The sequence below is a fragment of the Capsicum annuum genome, unplaced genomic scaffold, assembly GCF_002878395.1.
Source record: "Capsicum annuum cultivar UCD-10X-F1 unplaced genomic scaffold, UCD10Xv1.1 ctg3524, whole genome shotgun sequence".
NCBI lineage: Eukaryota > Viridiplantae > Streptophyta > Magnoliopsida > Solanales > Solanaceae > Capsicum > Capsicum annuum.
Genome location: NW_025842141.1, coordinates 497,554 through 518,822, shown reverse-complemented (window position 1 = coordinate 518,822; position 21,269 = coordinate 497,554). Strand labels below are relative to the sequence as shown.

Genomic DNA, 21,269 nt, shown 5'->3' with positions numbered 1-21,269 from the left:
GCTGAACCCACTTTGCTAGAAATTAATTATATATGTAGGTCAAATCTTACTTTATATTGTTACAAATTGAATTTTGAACACCCTTTGAAACAATTGAAGTAATTTAGTTAGATACATATTATTGCTTAGTTTGATTTTAACAATTTTTGGTGCACCCAATCGCCGGGGAAATAATTTTATTTGCTATCTAAAATTTGAACATTCTTCGTGAGATTTTTGGCTACACCACTAGTCACAAGAGAGTAGAAATGATTTTCAGTAATTTGGTTTCCATTTCGAAAACTTGCAGTTTCTTGGATAAAAATTGTGCCACTTGGACTGCAGGTTATAGCCTCAAGGTTTCTGTCAAAGTTGCATGAACATAATGCATTTTCTCATTTCCATCAAAATGAAGCTTTTCAGATGCGTGTTGATTGTTCGTGAACTGTAAACTGCGATGAGATAAATTAAAGTTCATATAACTTCTATTCGTAATTCAGGACACAGGGGTTATTGCACATTTCCACTGAAAATAACAAACTAACATGGCATGGAAATGGCGTAGGAGAGTAAAACAAGGAAAATGTGAATGTATAACATTGACACCTTCGTTAGATGTTGGACCTAATTTTTATCGGCTCAACAATGTTATTTCATAGGCTATTTATGGATACTGATGTCATACATGGTGTTCAGGAAGAAGATGATGTCATATTTTCTATCTTTGGTTTACAGAACATAGTAAATACATGTAACATATATATTTATTGCTCTCTTTTATGGCCCTATTTGTGAAAGGCATCAACATGCAGTCCCCCGTTGATGTGAAATTAATCAATGTCATGTAGTCGACAATTTTCTTGTCATCACTCAACTTGAAAACAAAGTAATGTAACAACACAGCAGCGAATATCTTCATTTGCCTATAAGCAAACTCCTTCCACAAGCAGATCCTCGCCCTACCTGTTTCATCAACAGAAGAATGTCACAATATATAGGCGGTAGGCAAATTAAGTATATACTCATGATCAGGCTTTACAAATGACAAATTGATAATTAAAGCCAATAACGAGCTTTGATCAACCTGGAATGCTGAAATTGAAGGGGTTCTCTGGCCTGAAGAGTGAAGAAACCATCCCCATCAAGCCATCTCTCTGGTTTATATTCTTCTTCATCATCACCCCTTATAAATTTCGTTCTTCCCTTTGCATATGGTAGGTAACATACCATGTCCCCTTTTCTCACGTTGAATCCAACTGGTAAGGTATCATCCTGAAAAGCATATATTCCATCCTGCAGTAAGTGGAAAAACAAAAGTAACAACTTAGAACCTGCATCTACTTGGCAGTTTATATATGATAAAAGAAGTTCTTTATTACCAGTCGAACTGTTGCATAGAGCCTAAGAGTCTCCGTCAATGCTGCATGAAGACGTTGCATGTTTTCAAGTGCTTCTTCACTCACATTAGCAGAAAAATCCGTTATGTCAGTTGCATTTTTTTTCTCAGTGGTTGTTTCTTTAATCTCTTGTGCTATTTTTTCCTGTAAATGAGGGTACTTGCAAAGCATATATACGAACCAAGATAGGGTGGTCACAGTTGTATCTCTGCATGCTATGATGAAGCAATATTATATCACGCAAATTCTTTGGATCTTTACCAGTTATTTTTGCGGAAACCGTATGTCTTCTTTCTTCCATTGCAACAGGCAAAAGATTCTAATGTCTAAGCATCTATCTGCACTAATAAAAGTAGTAGCCATAAGGCAATTAACTTACAGATAAATCAGCTTCTGGTTTACTCATCTGCTCAGTTTTTATGAGGATCAGCTTATAAACAAGTGAATCAACAATTCTTATATTGTACCGTAACTTGGCCTCCTGAGAGCTCTTTTTATCTTCCATAAGACATCAACATATCTCCAAACTGTTATTGCATTTGCATTGTCAAATGCATCTAAGTTTTTTGCTCTCTTCATTTGAAACACTCATGCTGTCTAGCTCAACTCCAAAAGGAAACACTGAATATTGAATCTAAAGTTGATTTCAAGAATAGATCCTAGATTGACAAACTAGGTTTACTTGTCTGGTAAAAAACATCAGAAGGGTTGTTGAAGCAGAGTCATATAATGTAACACCCCGCATTTTTTTGGACTAGAAATCGAAGCGTCGTATATTGACCCGAACTAGATGATTCTTTGTTAATATATGTGTGGTGATAAATCCTACAGTGTGGGAATACCTTTGGATACGAATTGAGGTCACAAAAATCCCCGTACTAAAAAACGAGTTGAAAACAATTCCATCGAGTACGTTTTAGTGGACACTTCAACTTGGGTCAACTTTCGTCGAACATAACTTCTGTTATATAATGAACTGGGTGGCCTTCTATATATCAAATGAAAGGCCTTTGAGTCCTATTTCCAACGCAATTTATTTCGTCAAAATCCAACATCGGAGTAAAAAGTTATACCCAATTTACTTCAGCATGTCAGTCTGTCAAACAGAGGGACTACAGCGGTGTTTTTTATTTCCTTAGGGGTATTTTGATATTTTTCATCATCCCAAACTTCTTCCACACGATTTAAATCATCTAAAACACACTATAATCCATTTCTTTTATCAGTTTTAATCTCTCAATTCCTCTCCTCTCTCAAGAGTAAAATGGAAACTAGGCTTCTTTCAAGATCAAGAATCAATCTCGTAAGTCCAAGATTTCTATAAAACAAATCAAGATTCAAGTTCTACTCTTCAAACCTTGTAATCTAAGGTACGTGGGGTTTTCCTGAATCTACATGGGCATGGTAAATTCTTATTAATCATGTTAAAGGTTTAGAAATTATGAATTTACAAAAAAGGGGTTTTGGATTTATAATTAGACTCATGCTTTTAAAGTTTTTGATGATATTAATTTGGTCTTGAGGCCTTTCCTCCAAATCTGATTTATAACCATGTTTAAGTAGATATATGTATTAGTTTGATGAGTTTGAATTATGAATTGAGAGCATGAACTATTTGAAATCCCTCTCTTATTTACAAGTCTCTTAACTTCGTAAAATATGATGTGTTCGAAATGTGATATTGGAAATATAATTCAATATAAAAGCCTTGACTTTGTTTATGACTTGATTATGATTTTTGAATTGAAGAGAGAGGGTTTTACATGTTGGTAAGTGCTCAATATATATATATATATATATATATGAAAAAAATTTCGTAGGTTGTTGAAACTTATGACCACCACATGTTTGTTGAAATGATTGAAAAGAATGACCTTTGTGTAATTTGATAAATGTTTTGGAAGAATGAATCTTTCGGAATTGTTTGAAGTATGGTGGTCTAACCTTTGTATTTTGAAAGAGAAAGCTGTAAGGGATATTTTATGGCTCAGAATTATGACTTGCAAGTCTTGGTATGACGATACCAAATCATATAAAGTCATGATAAAACTCAGAACAGGATACAAGTTTCATTTTAGATTTCAGATTTTGAATTCAAAAAGATGCATGTTTAGAATGGGTTAAAAACTGGGCACTAAGAGAGTTAGATGGTTACCCGAAGAAGGCACAAGTCATATGATTCATTTTTTGAAATCGTGCTTTGCCGATACGGGTATATAATTATACGCTGGCCTAGTGCCCTGGGGCGTATCAGATTCAGATACTTCAACCCTTGCGAAAAACTTGGGTTGGGGGCTTGGCCGTCGAGTTAATGGCGGATTTCATATTTCCCGTGGGAAACTTTCAGATATGTAGGGTATACCACTTACCTCAGAAGTAAAAAATTAAAGAATAGTTTTACATCTACAGATTTGCATTGAATGATTATTTTAAGTTGCCCATGTGTTTTAAATTATTTCTTGCTTAACATTTTTATGAAATGCTCTCACCTATGTTGTATATAAAAGTACATTATTTTGGATTGCTCTACGTACCAGTATATCTGTATTAACCCCCTCCATCTCAGGATCTAAGGCATAGTCTCGGGGTCCAGTTCAGCAATAGGTTTGAGTGCGTCGGAAGTTGCAATTGGTGAGCCTCCCTTACTTTGAAAGGCCTATATTAGAACTTGTTATTGTTATTTCATTTTGATTCATAGCCCGACTGGGGGCTTATCCCAGATTTTAGACAAATGTCATTTTCAGTTGTTAGAGATTTTGCATACTGATGTTAGACGTTGTTTAGAGGTTTATGTTTTTCATTCCAGATTATTCAATTGAATTATGATATCGACCACGATTCCGTTTTGTTTTGTATTTCCGTAGTTCCCCTCTGTAAATGAATGATGTATATGATTACAAGTTAGAAGGGCTCTCGAGCCTTCATGGTTCGGGTCCCCGTCACGGCCAGGGCCCAGGTTTGGGTCGTGACATGGAAACTTACTTGAATGTCAATTGTCTGGCAGGAATTGGCAGCTTCAGACAATATGTGAGCTAGCTTTGTCACATCTTTCTGAAGACCACACTGCTGAAATCCCTCAAGACCCTCGTGGAGAAGTCTAGGGGCAGCTCAACAAATTTGGTGGCCTAAAACCAAATCTTAATGTTGAAGTGGGTAAAAGTCCCACATTAGTTGGGGAATGGACCGATAGTTTTCTTACATGGACTTGGGTAATCCTCCCCTCGTTAGCTAGGTTTGGGGTTGAGTTAAGCCCAGGTGTTGTTATGGAGATAACGGAGTTCTGAAAATTATCCATAGAAACCACTGTCATGTCCTTGTGCAAATTTGGCTTATCATGTATTGCTAAAATACTTTTTTTTTACTTAATTCATCTTCATCTTGAATTTTTTTTTGGTTTTATACAATCTTTTTTGCATCAGCAATCTTGTACAATTTTCTGTGCATCAAAAATTTATGTATACTTTTTTGTCTCTATTATTTCCTTGTTTGTCTTTTTTCCTGAAAAATCTTGTGAGCTTATTAGTCTGATGGTCCTTTTGATATTGGATAAATCTGAAGCAAAGTGCCAAAATGTGTACATGCCATGTTTGTCCGTCCTGCTTTATAGGGTATATGATCTGATCTAGTCAATCAAACTTTATGATCTATTGTGCTATATGTTCCACTAATGAGGCAAATTGGACAACAGGGAGCTACATAATTTTGAGTTGTCGAAATTGAAGTAAAAACACATGAGATGGATAAAATCTCCATTGTTGCAGAGAGAAACAATCCGCTATGTATGAGCTGGGAGAAGAAGAGAGAGGAAATATTTGTGAAAATCCAAAATTAACAGTCATTATGTGGATGTAGCTCAACATATATACAAGTGTGGAGGAAGATGACAGTTGTGGACAGCTGTAGATCATTCTGCTAACTACCTGAGACTACACTACTTGACTACAAGCACCATTATGATTTCAACTAACTAACTAATTATTACAATAAAGTCAACTAATTAATCTATAAAGATAAACACTCATGTACTTGATGCAAACTATTAATGTTTCAACACCCCCCCTCAAGTTGAAGGTGGAAAATACACTGCCAACTTGTCAAGAACAGTGTGATATTGTACTCCAGTTAATGCCTTTGTTAAGATATCAGCTAGTTGTGCATTAGTGGAAACATGTTGCAAGAAAATGAGTCCTTCCTGTAGTTTGTCTCTGACAAAGTGGCAATCCACTTCTATATGCTTTGTTCTCTCATGAAAAACTGGATTGTGAGCTATGTGAACTGCTGCTTGACTATCACAAAACACCTGTATAGGTTTAGGAGGAGAATTATCAAACTTAGCGAGTAGCCTTTCTAACCAAACTAATTCTCCAACCACCTTTCTGATGGATCTGTATTCTGCCTCTGCTGATGATAGTAACACTGTAGGTTGTTTCTTTGATTTCCAACTAATAGGACAATCTCTAAGGAACATAATAAAACCACTAACAGACCTCCTAGAATCTGGACATGCTGCCCAATTAGAGTCACAATGAGCTGAAATTCTGAAGTCGGGATTGTTGGACAAGAAGATTCCCAGACTAGGATCTCCTTTCAGATATCTAAGTACATGAAGTGCAGCCTTGTAATAAGTTTCTCTTGGCACTTGCATAAATTGACTCAAGTGTTGTACACTAAATGCAATGTATCTTCTTGTATTAGTGAGGTAGTTGAGTTTTCCTACTAGCTTCCTGTAACATGTTGGATCCTTCAACTATATCCCATCAGCTGCTTTCAACTTAATAGTAGAATCAAGAGGAGAGGGGGCAGTTGTAAAATTTAGACAATCATATTCTCTAAGTAAGTCAGTGCAGAACTTTCTTTGTGAAATAAGTATTCCACTGTCCTTGTATAATACCTCTAAGCCCAGAAAGTAGTGTAGTTATCCTAGATCCTTGATTTTGAATTTGTTATGAAGAAACAACTTGAGTTGGTCAATTTCATCAAGGTCATTTCCAGTTATGATAACATCATCAACATAAATAGCAACAAACACCACTGATGTCCCATTTTTCTTATAAAACAAAGAATAATCATGCATGGAGTGAGTAAAACCTTTTGAAAACAAAGATGTGGCAAGTTTATCATACCATTGCCTACTAGCTTGCTTTAAGCCGTACAAAAATTTTCTTAATCTACACACCATTCCTACAGATTCTAAAACCAGACCTCGAGGAGCTTCTATGTAGACTTCCTCATGTAAATCTCCATGGAGAAATGCATTATTCACATCCAGTTGGAACAGAGTCCATTCCTTCTTCACAGCTAAACCAAGTAAAACTCTTACAGTGGTCATTTTCACCACTGGGGAAAAATTCTCAGTATAATCTACTCCATATTGTTGAGTGTAACCTTTAACCACTAGCCTTTCCTTGAATCTCTCAACACTTCCATCTGCCTTGTGTTTAATTTTATATACCCATTTGCAGCCTATTGCCTTCTTCCCAACAGGTAACTCTACCAATTCCCAAGTATGATTAGCATATAAAACTTCAAATTTTTGTGTCATTGCAGTTTGCCAAGAAGGTTGCTATGCTGCCTCTTCATAACAAGATGGTTCAAGATCAAGTGACATGTTTTTCATTAATTGCTAACTATTTAGACTAAAAGAGGTAAAATAAAAGTGATCTGAACTGGTGATTAATGATTTGGCTGAAGTAAGTGAAGTAGGAATATGTAGTGATGAAGAGGAAGGAAGGTTAGGCAACTTGTAATTGTAGTCTTGCAAATATGCAAGTATGTTGTGTGGCCTAGATGACCTTCTACATTCAGAAACAGGTTGGTTACAAATATTTCTATCACTAGGTAAAGTTGGAATATCAATATCATTTGGTGTATGAGATATTAAATTCTCTGATGTAGATGGTCCTTCTGTGAGAATGGAGTTGGATGAATTGCTACAAGTATCAGTAAAAGAACCAGAAGTTGGAGTTGGATCTATATAAATTGTGTCAAAATGATTTGTGGCATGACTTAAACTATGTAAATTAGTAGACAACAATCTCAACACAGAAGGAAAAGAAGAATGAGCAGAATCTAAAGAGAGGAAAAACATGTTCATAAAACAATACATCTCTAGAAATATGTAATCTTTTAGTTTCCAGGTTTAGGACTTTGTAACCTTTTGTGCCAAAGGGATATCCCATGAATATGTGTGGGGTTGACCTTGGTTCAAACTTATCTTTGCGTGTCTTGGTGTGGTTGGAAAAAACAGACAACCAAAGGCTCTTAAATGAGAATAGAGTGGTTTTTCTTGATAAAGAATTTCATAAGGACATTTTCCTTTCAAAACTGTAGAAGGTGGCCTGTTTATCAAGTATGTGGCTGTTAAAACACATTCTCCCCAGTACTTGAGGGGTAATTTGGATTGATATAATAGAGCTCTTGCAGTTTCAAGGAGATGTTTATGTTTTCTTTCCACTATCCCATTTTGTTGGGGTGTATAAGGGCATGTCTTTTGATGAATGATGCCCTTCTCCTGGAAGAATGCGGCAGATGCATTATTTACAAATTCGAGCCCATTGTAGGATCTAATGACTTTGATAGTAGTGGAAAACTGATTTTATATAAGGTTGACAAAGGCTTTAATGGTCCAAAATGCATTGCTTTTACAACTAATTAGTTGTGTCTATGTTGCTCTACTGTAATCATCAACTAGGGTGATCAAATACCTATAGTTATCATGTGTGGAAATGTGATAAGGGCCCCGTATGTCAACACGTAAGAGATCAAACAACTTAGTAGTGATTGAGGTTCTCTGAGGAAATGAAAATCTAGTTTGTCTGGCCATGGGACAAATAGGGCATACAAAAGTTTGTTTTGGAGCGAAGTGAGCTTGTATACATGGAATCCCTTTCATCTTCACAAAAAGCACATGCCCTAGACTTTGGTGCCATAAAAGACCATCATTATTGCTATGAGAAGATGTAGAAGATAGGCAAGGAGTAAAAATAGAACAGATTCTTTTATTAAAATGACATGACTTATTTACAAGATTAGATGAAAGAGGTGATGAAATCTGTTTATTACTCACAGGAGAACTATCACACATAGAATTGACTAAAACTTGTAAGGATGGATATACAGATGAAGGACTTAAAGAGCTGGTTTTGTGACAGCTGGTGCAAAAGTAGTATAGTCCATCACTAGCTTTACCAATCACCAGAGGCCTCTTCAGTGAAGGGGCCTGCATGACACAGAAAGAATTGCTGAAACTAATAATGCTTTGAAGAGAAGAGGTCAAGCAATGTATAGAAATGAGATTGAACTTGAAACTTGGTACAAACAATACCCTACATAATGTTAATGTAGAACCAAGATGCACATCACCAACTTCTGTTACTTTTACTTTGTAACCATTAGGTAAGCTCACTAGGCCAGGGTAAGGTAAAATCACAATGTTAGTCAGTAAGTCTTTCTTATAGGTCATGTGATGGGAAGCACCAGAGTCTAGTATCCATGAGTCAGCAGATAATGTTTTACAAGAACAAGAAAGATTACCAATCTCAGTTATAGAAGAATGGCAAGCAAGTACACCTGCTAGATTCACTGCTCCACCAATGAAGCGATTAGGATCATGACCTGCAGTGTCAACAACAGAAAAATTCTTCAGCAGCTGCATAAGTTGATTGTACTGGTCTTGAGTGAGATTGTGAGATGCTGGAATGTCACCACTATGCCCATGAGTTGAGGTAAGTTTACCATATGAAGAATCACCACTGGTGATATGAGTATTAACTGCAGATGTTGTGTTCTTTCCTTTCAAAAGTTTAAAGTCTGGGGGGAAACCATGCAATTTATAGCACTTCTCTTTAAGGTGCCCAAGTTTCTTACAATACTCACAAAACAAATTTACTCTATTACCGTAGCCTTCTCAATTCATATTAGATCCACTAGCTCCATAATGGTTTCCATAGTGGTTACCAGTAGAATTACTGACATGATATAGATTCCCAGAATGATTTCCTTTATTATACTGACTTGCACTAGACCTGTCTGACTAATAATTTATTCTGAATGCTCCATTCGCATTAGCTTGAGTGTCGAGAGATGTAGACTCTAAGAGGAGTTGATTTCGGGGTCGAACTTCTCTTTGTTTCTTTTCTTGGATCAAAATAGAGAATGCTTGAGCAATACTAGGCAACAAATTCATCATAAGAATGCTACCCCTTACAATCGTGTAGACCTCATTTAAACCCATCAGAAATTGAATCAACCTCCTGTCCTGTTTAGCTTTGTGTAAACTTGCCTTAGCACCACAAGTGCACTCATATGAGCAGCTAGCGCTTGCATCAATTGTCCCAAGTTCTTCCCAGAATCGCTTCATTTTGGTATAATATCGGGTAATATCAAGAGTACCTTGAGAGAGATCATTTATCTCCTTTTACAATTGATAAAGTTTTGCACCATTCGTTTGATCATACCTATCTTCCAGCGCTTGCCAGAGTTCTTGGGCATTATTAACGTATTGAAGGCTATCAGCCAAATCCTTTGAGAGAGAATTTAAAAGCCATAAAGTGACTATATCATCACACCTCTCCCAGTGTGTTCGGACGGAGAATCCTCAGCAGGTCTTTTGCATTTTCCATTGATAAAGCCCATCTTATTGTTTACAGAGAGTGCTTGAAGAACACTACGGTTCCACGATCGGTATCCATTTTCATCGAACACGACTGGAAGAAGTGTGGATCCAGTATTTTCAGAAGGATGCACATAAAGAGGGCTAGTGACGTCAATAACATCAGGTGTGTTATGTGGTTGATTTACTTATTCAGTAGCCATAGATCAAGGAAGACAATGAAAATAGTAACAGTAATTATAAGAGCTTTGAGAGGAAAACAATCGAACAGTTGTCCAGCGAAAACAACAATGCGAACCAAAAATTTGATTGAAGAACTAACCAATTCGATTGAAGAATTGCGAACAACTGACCAGCGAAGACAACAATGCGAAACAAAATTCGATTGAAGAATTAACCAATTCTTAGCTAGATCCAGCAAAATCAAAGGCTAAAACATCCACAATCAGCGGAATTGAGGTAAGAAAAGCGAAACGAAGATCGTAACTGAATCAGGGAACATTCACGCAACAACGAAGACAACAAAATTGATGAGAAATGATCACACCGGGCTCTGATACTATGTCGAAATTGAAGTAAAAACACATGAGATGGATAAAATCTCCATTGTTGCAGAGAAAAACAATCTGTTATGTATGAGCTGGGAGAAGAAAGAGAGGAAATATTTGCGAAAATCCAAAATTAACTGTCATTATGTGGATTTAGATCAGTATATATACAAGTGTGGAGGAAGATGACAGCTGTGGACAGTTGTAGATCATTCTGCTAACTACCTGAGACTACACTACTTGACTACAAGCACCATTACGATTCCAACTAACTAACTAATCATTACAATAAAGTAAACTAATTAATCTATAAAGATAAATACTCCTTTACTTTATGCAAACTATTAATTTTTCAAAACGAGTCCTACTTTTTACTTGGTTATTTAAGTTCACTAGAAAAACCAACATTTTGAATATGGAATCCAGGAGTGCAACATTTTACTAATATGAAGCCATTTCGTACTTCTAAGAAGACATCAAGAACTTGATGAAATAGTACTAGTATACACCTTCTTGACACAAAGTTGTGAATAGTTGAAATAATAGTTCAAATTGTCAAAAATGGACAGTCATGACTTCTGTATATTAGCTTTAAAGATGACATTCAAAATGCCTTCTGCATTTCAGCCTCCTACTAATTCTCATCTTGGAACTGCATGAACTGGAAGCCCTTCATTGATATGAAGTGTAAACATGGTTCTGTAAGTTACTACTTTCGTCTCATCGGATAATTTGAACCTGAAGAAATGAAGAAGAGCCATTGCTAAAATCTTCATTTGCTTGTAAGCAAAATCTTTGCCTAGACATATTCGTGGACCAGCCTGTGAATCAAGAAAACAAACAACTTAGAGAAAGGATAATATTGAAATTTTTGTTGGTTGTCCCTTCTTTGGGACAGATGTTTAGTAAGTGATCCTCTTTTTTTAGTTCTCTTACAACTTATGGACCTTTTAGACCACGATCTAAGATCCCCTTTGAGCAGACTGAATATCTTATGAGAAAACATTTGACTGCAGTCTAGAATTTTGTAAGTTATCACAACCATTAGATGACGGTATGATATTTTTGTGTGCAAGGTCAATATATGAACAAACATTAGGCTCGAATCTAACATTGTACGGAAGGTAATTTATCAAGGGTTATGTTTGTACAACAGCTTAACTTCTTTAGGTCTCTACTAAAACTTGGCATCTTTGAGACTAATCTCTTATTTTTTGCAATATGCTTCCCAACAAATGTAGAGCCTCAACAATAAATACCAATTCACGAGTTACCAAGTATGAAGGTTTAATACATACATGAAATGCTATGAATTTGAATGGTGACTCTGGCTGGAAAATCCCATCTTTCAACCATCTTTCAGGTCGGAAATCTTCAGCATCATTCCCCCAAATATAAGGCATTCTTCCCATTGCATAGGATATATAATTGACTTCATCCCCCTTTCTGATGTGAAAGCCATCAGGAAGAACATCATCTGCATCTGCACACCTGCCATCCTGAATATGAACAAATAACGTGTTACACGTGTCAAATAGTCACTCGAGAGAGTAGAACGAATAGAGTAGTTTGGTTTCAATTTTGAGAAATTGCAGTTTCTTGGCCAAGAATTGTACCAATGGGACTGCAGGGTATAGCCTCAAGGTTTCTGTCAATGCTGCATGAAGATAATGCATTTTCTCAAGGATTCCTTCTGTAATACTGGCAACAAAATCTTCCAAATGTTCCTCGTCCTTTATGTTATTACCAGTAACTTCTGTTATTTCCGCAACCACCTTTTCTTGTATCAATGGGTTCTTGCAAAGCATGTAGAAAAACCATGAAAGAGTATTAGCGGTAGTGTCTTTTCCAGCAAGCAAAAAATTCAGTATTATGTCTGTGAGATACTGATCAGTCATTTTCTCTGGATCCTTCTTGCTCTCTACCAGAAACCTTGACAGTATATCCTCCTTATCAATCTTGCAGAACAGACAAAACATTCATAAATAATGATAAGAGTCAACAAGATTCCGTACTTTAAAGGATGTAAGTATAAAGGTCTGGCGTTCCTAACACGCTAATAATACTCAAATTAAGGCTTACAGAATCTTGTTTCACTTCTAGCTGTTTGCGCCTTGTTCTAATCAGTTCATCAACAAATTCGTGGATGAATTTGATGTTCTTTTTCAGGAGAGCTTCAGAGCCGATATTGAAGTATCTCTTAAGCTTCCAGAATGAATCGGCATAACGCCAATATATCAGTTCATTGGAATCATCAAAGGCCTTGATGAAATTGTTATCATCTCTTCCTGATCTATCCAGGCAGTTCAGATCAACTCCAAAGCCAACTTTGAATATTGAATCCAAGGAACATCTCATTAGCAGTTCCTACAAGTATGGTGGCATAAATAGCGTCGTGATAACAACTGACTATTGAAATAATACTAATAGTGTTAAGTTGTTTAGGAACTCATAAAGTTGAAAAGAAGTGCTAAAGGAGTTGTTCAGCGACTTACTTGCACATCAAAAACTTGGTTGGAGATAGAGAACTGAAAAACTTTTCTGACTAATTTGACTGCTCTTTTTCTGAAAACTGTGCAGCTAAAGTCTCTCAATACCCTAGCTGAGAACTCCAGGCTTGCAAGCTTTCTCTGCTGCTTCCATTTGTCACCATCAACTGCAAAAATCCCTTCTCCAAACAAATCCATTATTATCTCTTGATTACGCTTGCCTTTAGAATACTTGCCAAATTTCGTCTTAAGAATGTGCTCAACATTTCTTGGATCAGTGGTGCATATTATACTCTCACCTGGAGCTAGAAATCGGGAAGTAGGGAGTTTCTTGGCGATTTCTGTTTGATAATCATAGAGTCTTTTGAAGTAGAAGAGTTGATGTAACACAGTTCCTACCACTGGTGCATATTTGGGGTTTCTGATTGACTTGTCAGCATAGATCCTTAGTATTAAAACTAAGAAGGAAGTGAAAGCAATGACAGAGAGAGTTCCTGTACAGGTGAAGATGGTATAGAGGACATCCATTTTTTTTTTCTAATATGGAGAGGTGACAACCATCTATCTGTATATACACACGGGCAAAGTCAAAACTGAAAGTTCGTTCACTTGTCAGTTCATTTGCCGTTAGGATCTGAACAGCTCTCTGGTCAAGTTTAGTATAAATCTCGAATCCTATTGGTACTAGAGAGGATATACTTAAGAAGCTTCACTGATACTTTTTTAATTCTTAGTAGATTTATCAAAACAGTTTTCTTGGAGGGAACTGTTAGTTTCGATTCTTGCTGGGCTGGACTGCTAAAATATTACTAGTCACATCATAGAAAATGAACTGAAAGAAACTGACAGAGTAAAGAAAAGAACATGTCCCTATCACATACCGTATGGTTTATCTTGCCTGCAACTTCCTCTCCTGTTTTTTCTTGTTTGTCCTAACCTCACCAATCGGCTCCTGTAGTCTCTATGCTTTATTGATTATTATAATTAACCTGAGTAACAAGAATATACATAAACTAATCAAGAAGCATGCTTAATCATTAGAAAGAAGTTTCTGTTGTAGATTTTTCTCAAGGTAACATTTTGGAATTAATGCATAGTTGATTGATTGATAGAGAACCACAGATTAAGGGCGCATGCAGATTCAATTGCAATTTTCTGTGTATCAGAAACTTCTACTCAATTCTCTGTTTCATTGTTAAGTTTTATTCAAGCTCTCTCTCTCTCCCCCTCCCTCTCTCTCCTAGTTCCTTTGTCTTTTTCCTCTTTATTTCCTGAAAACTCTTGAGCTCATCTGTTTGATGGTCCATCTGGTAAAAGTCTCAAGCTGATATTAGTTCCTTGTGAGTTAGGCAGCTGCTGCAATTTCAACTTTTCTATGCCACATCTGTTCATCCTAGGTATTCGCACTGGGATGGCGACTCAAGATCAGTCTCATGAGAACTTTTATAGGGTGTAATCTGATCTAATTGATCGAATTTTGTGTTCTCGATAACATCAGAAGTTCATAACTCAGTGTGTTACATGTTTCAGTAAGAAGGAAAAAAGAGCATTAAAATTGATAATAGTTTGTCATAACTCCTAATTTTAGTTTGTTATTCAAGTTCATTAAAAAAAGCCAAGTTAGGAATATGGAATTCAGGGTGCAACATCTCACTAACATGAAGCCATTCCTTACTTTTAAGAAGAAATCAAGAACTTGATGAAATATTAGCATCCGCTTTCTTGTCAGAAAGTTGTGAATAGTTGAACTTATAGTTCATATGGTGGAATAGACAGTCATTACATCTGTAGATCATCTTTAAAGATGACTTTTTATATTGTTTGAATTAGAAAGTGCCTGCTGCATTTCATGCTTCTACTAATCCTCTTCTTGGAACGGCATGAACCTGAAGCCCTTCTTTAATTTGGAGCGTAAACATGGTTCTATAAGTTACTTCTCTCGTATCATCGGATAATTTGAACCTGAAGAAATGTAGAAGAGCCATTGATAATATCTTCATTTGCCGGTAAGCAAAATCTTTGCCTAGACATATTCTTGGACCAGCCTGCATATTTAATGAAACAATGAGTTAGAGAAAAGATAGTACGATGCTGCCCCTGCATCAAGGAAGCTTTAGCATTATATAGCTTATGGTATTGTAATCCCAATTAATGCCCAGGCCCAACTGACACTGGCACTGGCGCGTGGACCGAGAGCCCAAAACAGGGATGGACCTAGCTCTAATACCATGTCAAGAATGGACCTTGGGCCTAACTCAACCTCAAAAGCTAGCTCAAAAGGTGAGGATTACCCAACTTCATATAAGCAAACCACTAGTCCATTCCCCAACCAATGTGGGACTTTTACCCACTCTAACACAGATTACATACAATACAGGCCAAAAGTTCTTTAGACCAAAGCAAACTGCTATCTTCTCGGTTCCAAACTAACATAATCATCAAAAGCCCTTGACGAGATCTTAATCAGCTCTCTGCTAAAACTTGACATGCTTGAGCATAATCACCCTACTTTCAAACTATACTTAAAAGCGACTGTATATCCTTAGTGATCACCTATATCAGTTCAGAAGACACTACATATGAAGGTATAATATAATTAAAACATACTCTTACATGAAATGCTATGAATTTGAATGGTGACTCTGGCTGGAAAATCCCATCTTTCAACCATCGATCAGGTCGGAAATCCTCAGCATCATTCCCCCAAATGTAAGTCATTCTCCCCATTGCATAGGCCATATAGGAGACCCCATCCCCTTTCCTGATGTGAAAGCCATCAGGAAGAACATCATCTGTGTCCGCACACCTGCCATCCTGAATATCAACAAATAACATATTGCAAATGATAAATACTCCAAGATAGATATAGAAGAGTAGAAACAATAGATTTATTTGGTTTTGGTTATGCATATATTGCAGTTTTGTGGACAGAAGTAGTACCAGTGGGACAGCAGGGTATAGCCTCAAGGTCTCTGTCAATGTTGCATGAAGATAATGCATTTTCTCGAGGACTTCTTCTGTAATACTTGTTACAAAATCATCCACACTTCCATTATCCTTCATGTTATTACCAATAACTTCTCTTATTTCCTGAACAATCTTTACTTGGATCAAGGGATTCTTGCAAAGAACATAGAAAAACCATGAAAGAGTATTAGCAGTAGTATCTTTGCCAGCAAGCATGAAATTCAGTATAATATCTCTGAGATACTGATCAGTCATTTTCTCTGGATCTTTTTTGCTTTCTACCAGAAACCTTGAGAGTATGTCCTCCTTATCCATCTTGCAGAACAGATAAAAGGTTAATAATTATGTTAGACTCAAAGGCGTTAAAAGATGAAAAGGCTACATTTCTAGCTCTCCAAACATTCTAATAATAAAAGATCAAGACTTAACAGAATCTTGTTTCATTTCTAGATGTTTGCGTCTTGTTCTAATCAATTCATCAACGAATTCTCCGATGAATTTGATGTTCTTTTTCAGGAGAAATTCAGAGCCGATGTTGAAGTATCTCTTAAGCTTCCAGAATGGATCGACATAGCGCCAATATGTCAATGCATTTGAATCATCAAAAGCCTTAATGAATTCGTTATCATCTCCACTTGATCCGTCTAGACAGTTCAGATCAACTCCAAAGCCAACTTTGAATATTGAATCCAGAGAGCATCTCATTAGCAGTTCCTACAAGTATGGTAGCATATTTTAGTGATAAGACTGGCTAGTGATAACCCTGAAATTTATTTAGTTGTTCAATGACTTACTTGCATATCAAAAACATGGTTGGCAACAGACAACTCAAAAACCTTGCCGACCAATTTGGCTGCTCCTTTTCTGAAAACTGTGCAACTAAAGTCTCTCAATACTCTAGCTGAGAACTCAAGACTTGAAAGCTTTCTCTGTTGCTTCCATTTCTCACCATCCACCGCGAAAATCCCTTTGCCAAACAAATCGTCTATAACCTCTTGATTTTGCTTTCCTTTGGAATACTTGCCAAAGTTGGTCTTAAGTATGTGTTCAATATTTCTTGAATCTGTGGTATATATTTCACTTTGCTCCGGCGACAGAAGCCGGGAAGTAGGGGTCTTTTTAGCCACTTCTGTTTGATAATCATAGAGTGTTTTGAAGTAGAAGAGTTGATGAAACACAGTTCCCACCACTGGTGCATATTTGGGGTTTCTGATTGACTTGCCAATATAGATCCTTACTATTAAAACTAATATAGGAGCTACACAAATGAACAAGAGAATAGCTACACAGGTGAAGATGGTATAGAGAATATCCATTTCCATTTCCATTTCAGAAAGGTTGTATATTTGGAGAGCTAACAATAGTCTGTATATACTATATATCACACAAATGCAAAGTCAAATCAAGAAACTTTTTCACAATCGATATGATCATGGAAAAACCAAGGTCCTATTCATACAGAAACTGAATTGAAAGAGACTTGTAGAATAAACAAAAGAACATGTCACTGTTGCTTTGAAGCAAGGATAAATTATACATTAATATATACTATTATAGGTTGGGACCCCTGTGGATTTAAATATAGATATGACGTTTCATCTTCACACGTAATTAAGGTTTATATAGTCTGCAACTTGCTCTGCTGTTTTTGCTTGTTTGTCCTCAGACCAGTAATTACTTAATTATATTTTCATCCAAGGTATTTGCGCTTGGATGGCAGGTCAAGATCAGCTTCATTATAACCTTTATAGGGCATAATCTGGTCTAGTATATCAAATTTTGTAGTCTAGGTAAATATCAGAAGTTCTTAACTCATTGTGTGTTATTTGTTTCAGTAACAAGGAAAAAGAGCATTAAATTGGACTTTGTAGTTTTTTATAATTTGAACTCCTAATATTTAGTTTTTATTCAATTTCACTAAAAAAAGCCAAGTTAGGAATATGGAATCCAGTAGCAAGTTAGAAATCAAGAACTTGATGAAATATTAGCATCCACTTTCTCGTAAGAAAGTTGTGAATAGTTGAAGTTGTAGTTCATATGATAGTCATTACATCTGTAGATTAGCTTTAAATATGACATTTTGTATCATTCGAATTTATAATTGCCTACTAATCCTCTTCTTGGAACTGCATGAACCAGAAGCCCGTCATTGATATGGAGTGTAAACATGGTTCGATAAGTTACTTCTTTCGTGTCATCGGATAATTTGAACCTGAAGAAATGTAGAAGAGCCATTGATAATATCTTCATTTGTCCGTAAGCAAAATCTTTGCCTAGACATATTCTTGGACCAGCCTGTAAATTAAATAAACCAATGAGTTAGAGAAAAGATAACATATATATACAGATTTAGCAGTATATCCCTTATGGTTTTCTAATCCAATTACAGATTAGTAGATTACATACAATACAGCCAAAAGAATACATAAATTCTTTAGACCAAAGTAAAAATATTATCTTTGCGGCTAAAAACTAACATAAGCATCAAAAGCCCCTGGCAAGATTTTGAGCAGTTCTCTGCTAAAACTTGACATCCTTGAGCATAATCTCCTATTTTGTGAACTATACTTAACAGCACCTATATAGCCCCAGTGATCACCTATCAGTAGACGCAAAGTATGAGTGTATAAAATAATTAAAACATTCTCTTACATGAAATGCTATAAATTTGAATGGCGACTCTGGCTGGAAAATCCCACCTTTCAACCATCTTTCTGGCCGGAAATCCTCAGCATCATTCCCCCAAATGTAAGGCATTCTCCCCATTGCATAGGACAGATAATAGACCCCATCCCCTTTACTGATGTGAAAGCCATCAGGAAGAACATCATATGCATCCGCACACCTGCCATCCTGAATATGAACAAATAACATGTCGCACAGGACAAATAGTCACAGAGAGATGCAAAAGAGCAGAAACGATATAGTATTTATTTGGTTTTGGTAACGCATATATTGCAGTTTTATGGACAGAAGCAGTACCACTGGGACAGCTGGGTATAGTCTCAAGGTCTCGGTCAATGTTGCATGAAGATAATGCATTTTCTCGAGGACTTCTTCTGTAATACTTATTACAAAATCATCCACACTTCCATTATCTTTCATGTTTTTGCCAATGACTTCTCTTATTTCCTCAACAATCTTTACTTGGATCAATGGGTTCTTGCAAAGCACATAGAAAAACCATGAAAGAGTATTAGCAGTACTATCTTTGCCAGCAAGCATGAAATTCAGTATTATGTCTCTGAGATACTGATCAGTCATTTTCTCTGGATCTTTCTTGCTCTCTACCAGAAACCTTGACAGTATGTCCTCCTTATCCGTCTTGCATAACAGATAAAAGGTTAATAATTATGTTAGACTCAAAAGTGATTTTGAAATAACATACAAAAGATTAAAAATCATTTCTTGCTCTCCTAACATTCTAATAACTAAGACTTACAAAATCTTGTTTCATTTCTAGCTGTTTGCGTCTTGTTTTAATCAATTCATCAACAAATTCTCTAATAAATTTAATGTTCTTTTTCAGGAGAAATTCAGAGCCGATGTTGAAGTATCTCTTAAGCTTCCAGAATGGATCGACATAACGCCAATATGTCAATTCATTTGAATCATCAAAGGCCTTGATGAATTCGCTATCACCACCACCTGATCCATCCAGGCAGTTCAGATCAACTCCAAATCCAACTTTGAATATTGAATACAAGGAGCATCTCATTAGCAGTTCCTACAAGTACAGTAGCATAGTTTAGTGACAAAGACTGGATAGTGATATAATCCTGAAATTTTACCAAGTTCTTAAATGACTTACTTGCATATCAAAAACTTGGTTGGCAAGAGAGAACTCAAAAACCTTGCTGACCAATTTGGCCGCTCCTTTTCTGAAAACTGTGCAGCTAAAGTCTCTTAATACTCTAGCTGAGAACTCAAAACTTGCAAGCTTTCTCTGTTGCTTCCATTTCTCACCATCTACGGCAAAGATCCCTTCGCCAAACAAATCCATAAAAATCTCTTGATTCCGTTTGCCTTTGGAGTACTTGCCAAAGTTGGTCTTAAGAATGTGTTCAATATTTCTTGAATCAGTAGTATATATTTCACTCTGCTCGGGCGCTAGAAGCCGGAATGTAGTGGTCTTTTTAGCCACTTCTGTTTGATAATCATAGAGTCTGTTGAAGTACAAGAGTTGATGAAACACGGTTCCCATCACTGGTGCATATTTGGGGTCTCTGATTGACTTGCCAGCATAGATACTTAGTATTAAAACTAAAATGGAAGCAACACAAACGAAGAAGAGGATTGCTACACAGGTGAAGATGGTATAGAGAAAATCCATTCTTTTTTTTTTCAAAAGTGGTGTATATTTGGAGAAATGACAACCATAAATATAGATTACTATATAACACACATGCAAAGACAAATCAAGAAACTTAACGAATCACAATGGTTTGGATTCTTGCTTGAGTGGGAGCAAGGAAAAATCAATGTACTAGTCAGGGCAGCCACTATTTTGTATATGGATAAAGTTATTTTTTTTTTTTCATACATTAGTTGTTGAACCTTTGGCTTCTTCATGTGTCTACTTTTTTTATTTTTTGATGAAAAATCTGGCTCCACCACCTCCTACTCATATAGAAAATGAATGGTTGAAAGAAACTTGAATAAACAAAAGAACATTTCACTAGTCGCTCCTACTCACTTGGTATAAGCATTAAACTATTATCGGTTGGGCCCCCTGTGGATTTAAATATAGATATCAGATATGGTGTTTCATCATCACACGTAGCTTAAGGTTTGTATAGTCTGCAAGTGCAACATACCCTGCTGTATTTGCTTGTTTGTCCTCACATCAGCATTAACCATCGTTAACTCTATGCATATGAGCACTAATTTAGCTTTACTAACAAAACTCTAACAAAAACACAAACGTAACCTGTCAGGTAATTTACTCAGCATATAATTGTGTTTGGTTGGAAAACAATTATTTCGAGATAAATTATGTATATGGAATAAATTATTCCATCAGTGTAATTGATGGGATAAATGATCCCGATAGTAACTAATACCTCATATCAAACATAATCCTTCGCTTTATTCCAAAATTATTTATTCCTCATACCTCATATCAAACGATCGTATACTTGATGGTGGAAGGTAGTAAGTGGTAAGTACCTGTCAAATAGTTCAGCTAACACACCACGGTTGGAAAAGAAAATTGCTAATACAAACTAGTCAAGAACCATAGTCATTTGAAAACTGTTTTATGGTAGAAATTTCTCGA

At 36.2% G+C, this 21,269-nt stretch overlaps 3 protein-coding genes and 1 pseudogene across 5 annotated transcripts; all 4 read right to left on the bottom strand.

The window, feature by feature from the left end:
- Positions 1-764: 764 nt before the first annotated feature.
- LOC124891428 lies at positions 765-6,021 on the bottom strand (annotated as a pseudogene).
- A 4,858-nt stretch (positions 6,022-10,879) lies between these two features.
- LOC107839147 (cytochrome P450 704C1) lies at positions 10,880-13,911 on the bottom strand. Its single transcript, XM_016682513.2, has 5 exons — positions 13,031-13,911; positions 12,618-12,902; positions 12,152-12,493; positions 11,834-12,034; positions 10,880-11,356 (listed from the first exon to the last, which is right to left on the bottom strand). The coding sequence occupies exons 1-5, from the start codon at positions 13,550-13,552 to the stop codon at positions 11,177-11,179; spliced, it is 1,530 nt and encodes a 509-aa protein (XP_016537999.2). The 5' UTR covers positions 13,553-13,911; the 3' UTR covers positions 10,880-11,176.
- Positions 13,912-14,672: 761 nt separating this feature from the next.
- Positions 14,673-17,478, bottom strand: LOC107839146 (cytochrome P450 704C1). Its single transcript, XM_016682512.2, has 5 exons — positions 16,786-17,478; positions 16,421-16,705; positions 15,965-16,306; positions 15,638-15,838; positions 14,673-15,069 (listed from the first exon to the last, which is right to left on the bottom strand). Exons 1-5 carry the CDS (start codon positions 17,317-17,319, stop codon positions 14,872-14,874), a joined length of 1,560 nt encoding a protein of 519 aa, XP_016537998.2. The 5' UTR covers positions 17,320-17,478; the 3' UTR covers positions 14,673-14,871.
- A 471-nt stretch (positions 17,479-17,949) lies between these two features.
- Positions 17,950-20,485, bottom strand: LOC107839144 (cytochrome P450 704C1). 3 transcript variants are annotated; one of them, XM_016682509.2, is made up of 6 exons: positions 19,803-20,485; positions 19,434-19,718; positions 18,974-19,315; positions 18,691-18,844; positions 18,469-18,590; positions 17,950-18,286 (listed from the first exon to the last, which is right to left on the bottom strand). In XM_016682509.2, the coding sequence occupies exons 1-6, from the start codon at positions 20,322-20,324 to the stop codon at positions 18,077-18,079; spliced, it is 1,635 nt and encodes a 544-aa protein (XP_016537995.2). In that variant the 5' UTR covers positions 20,325-20,485; the 3' UTR covers positions 17,950-18,076. The 3 variants fall into 3 exon arrangements, with proteins under 3 accessions (XP_016537995.2, XP_016537997.2, XP_016537996.2); XM_016682511.2 differs by lacking the exon at positions 18,469-18,590 and having other exon boundaries at positions 19,803-20,481; XM_016682510.2 differs by lacking the exon at positions 18,469-18,590 and having other exon boundaries at positions 18,644-18,844; positions 19,803-20,476.
- Between the last annotated feature and the right edge of the window lie 784 nt (positions 20,486-21,269).

Coding starts and splice junctions, on each gene's coding strand:
- LOC107839147 (XM_016682513.2), bottom strand. CDS start 13,552: ATGGATGTCCTCTATACCATCTTCACCTGTACAGGAACTCTCTCTGTC. Junction 12,035..12,151: donor TATACCCTGCAGTCCCATTG/GTACAATTCTTG, acceptor GTTCATATTCAG/GATGGCAGGTGTGCAGATGC. Junction 11,357..11,833: donor TCAAATTCATAGCATTTCAT/GTATGTATTAAA, acceptor CTTGATTCACAG/GCTGGTCCACGAATATGTCT.
- LOC107839146 (XM_016682512.2), bottom strand. CDS start 17,319: ATGGAAATGGAAATGGATATTCTCTATACCATCTTCACCTGTGTAGCT. Junction 16,307..16,420: donor TAGAAATGAAACAAGATTCT/GTTAAGTCTTGA, acceptor CTGTTCTGCAAG/ATGGATAAGGAGGACATACT. Junction 15,070..15,637: donor TCAAATTCATAGCATTTCAT/GTAAGAGTATGT, acceptor TTAAATATGCAG/GCTGGTCCAAGAATATGTCT.
- LOC107839144 (XM_016682509.2), bottom strand. CDS start 20,324: ATGGATTTTCTCTATACCATCTTCACCTGTGTAGCAATCCTCTTCTTC. Junction 19,316..19,433: donor TAGAAATGAAACAAGATTTT/GTAAGTCTTAGT, acceptor CTGTTATGCAAG/ACGGATAAGGAGGACATACT. Junction 18,287..18,468: donor CAGGGGCTTTTGATGCTTAT/GTTAGTTTTTAG, acceptor TTTAATTTACAG/GCTGGTCCAAGAATATGTCT.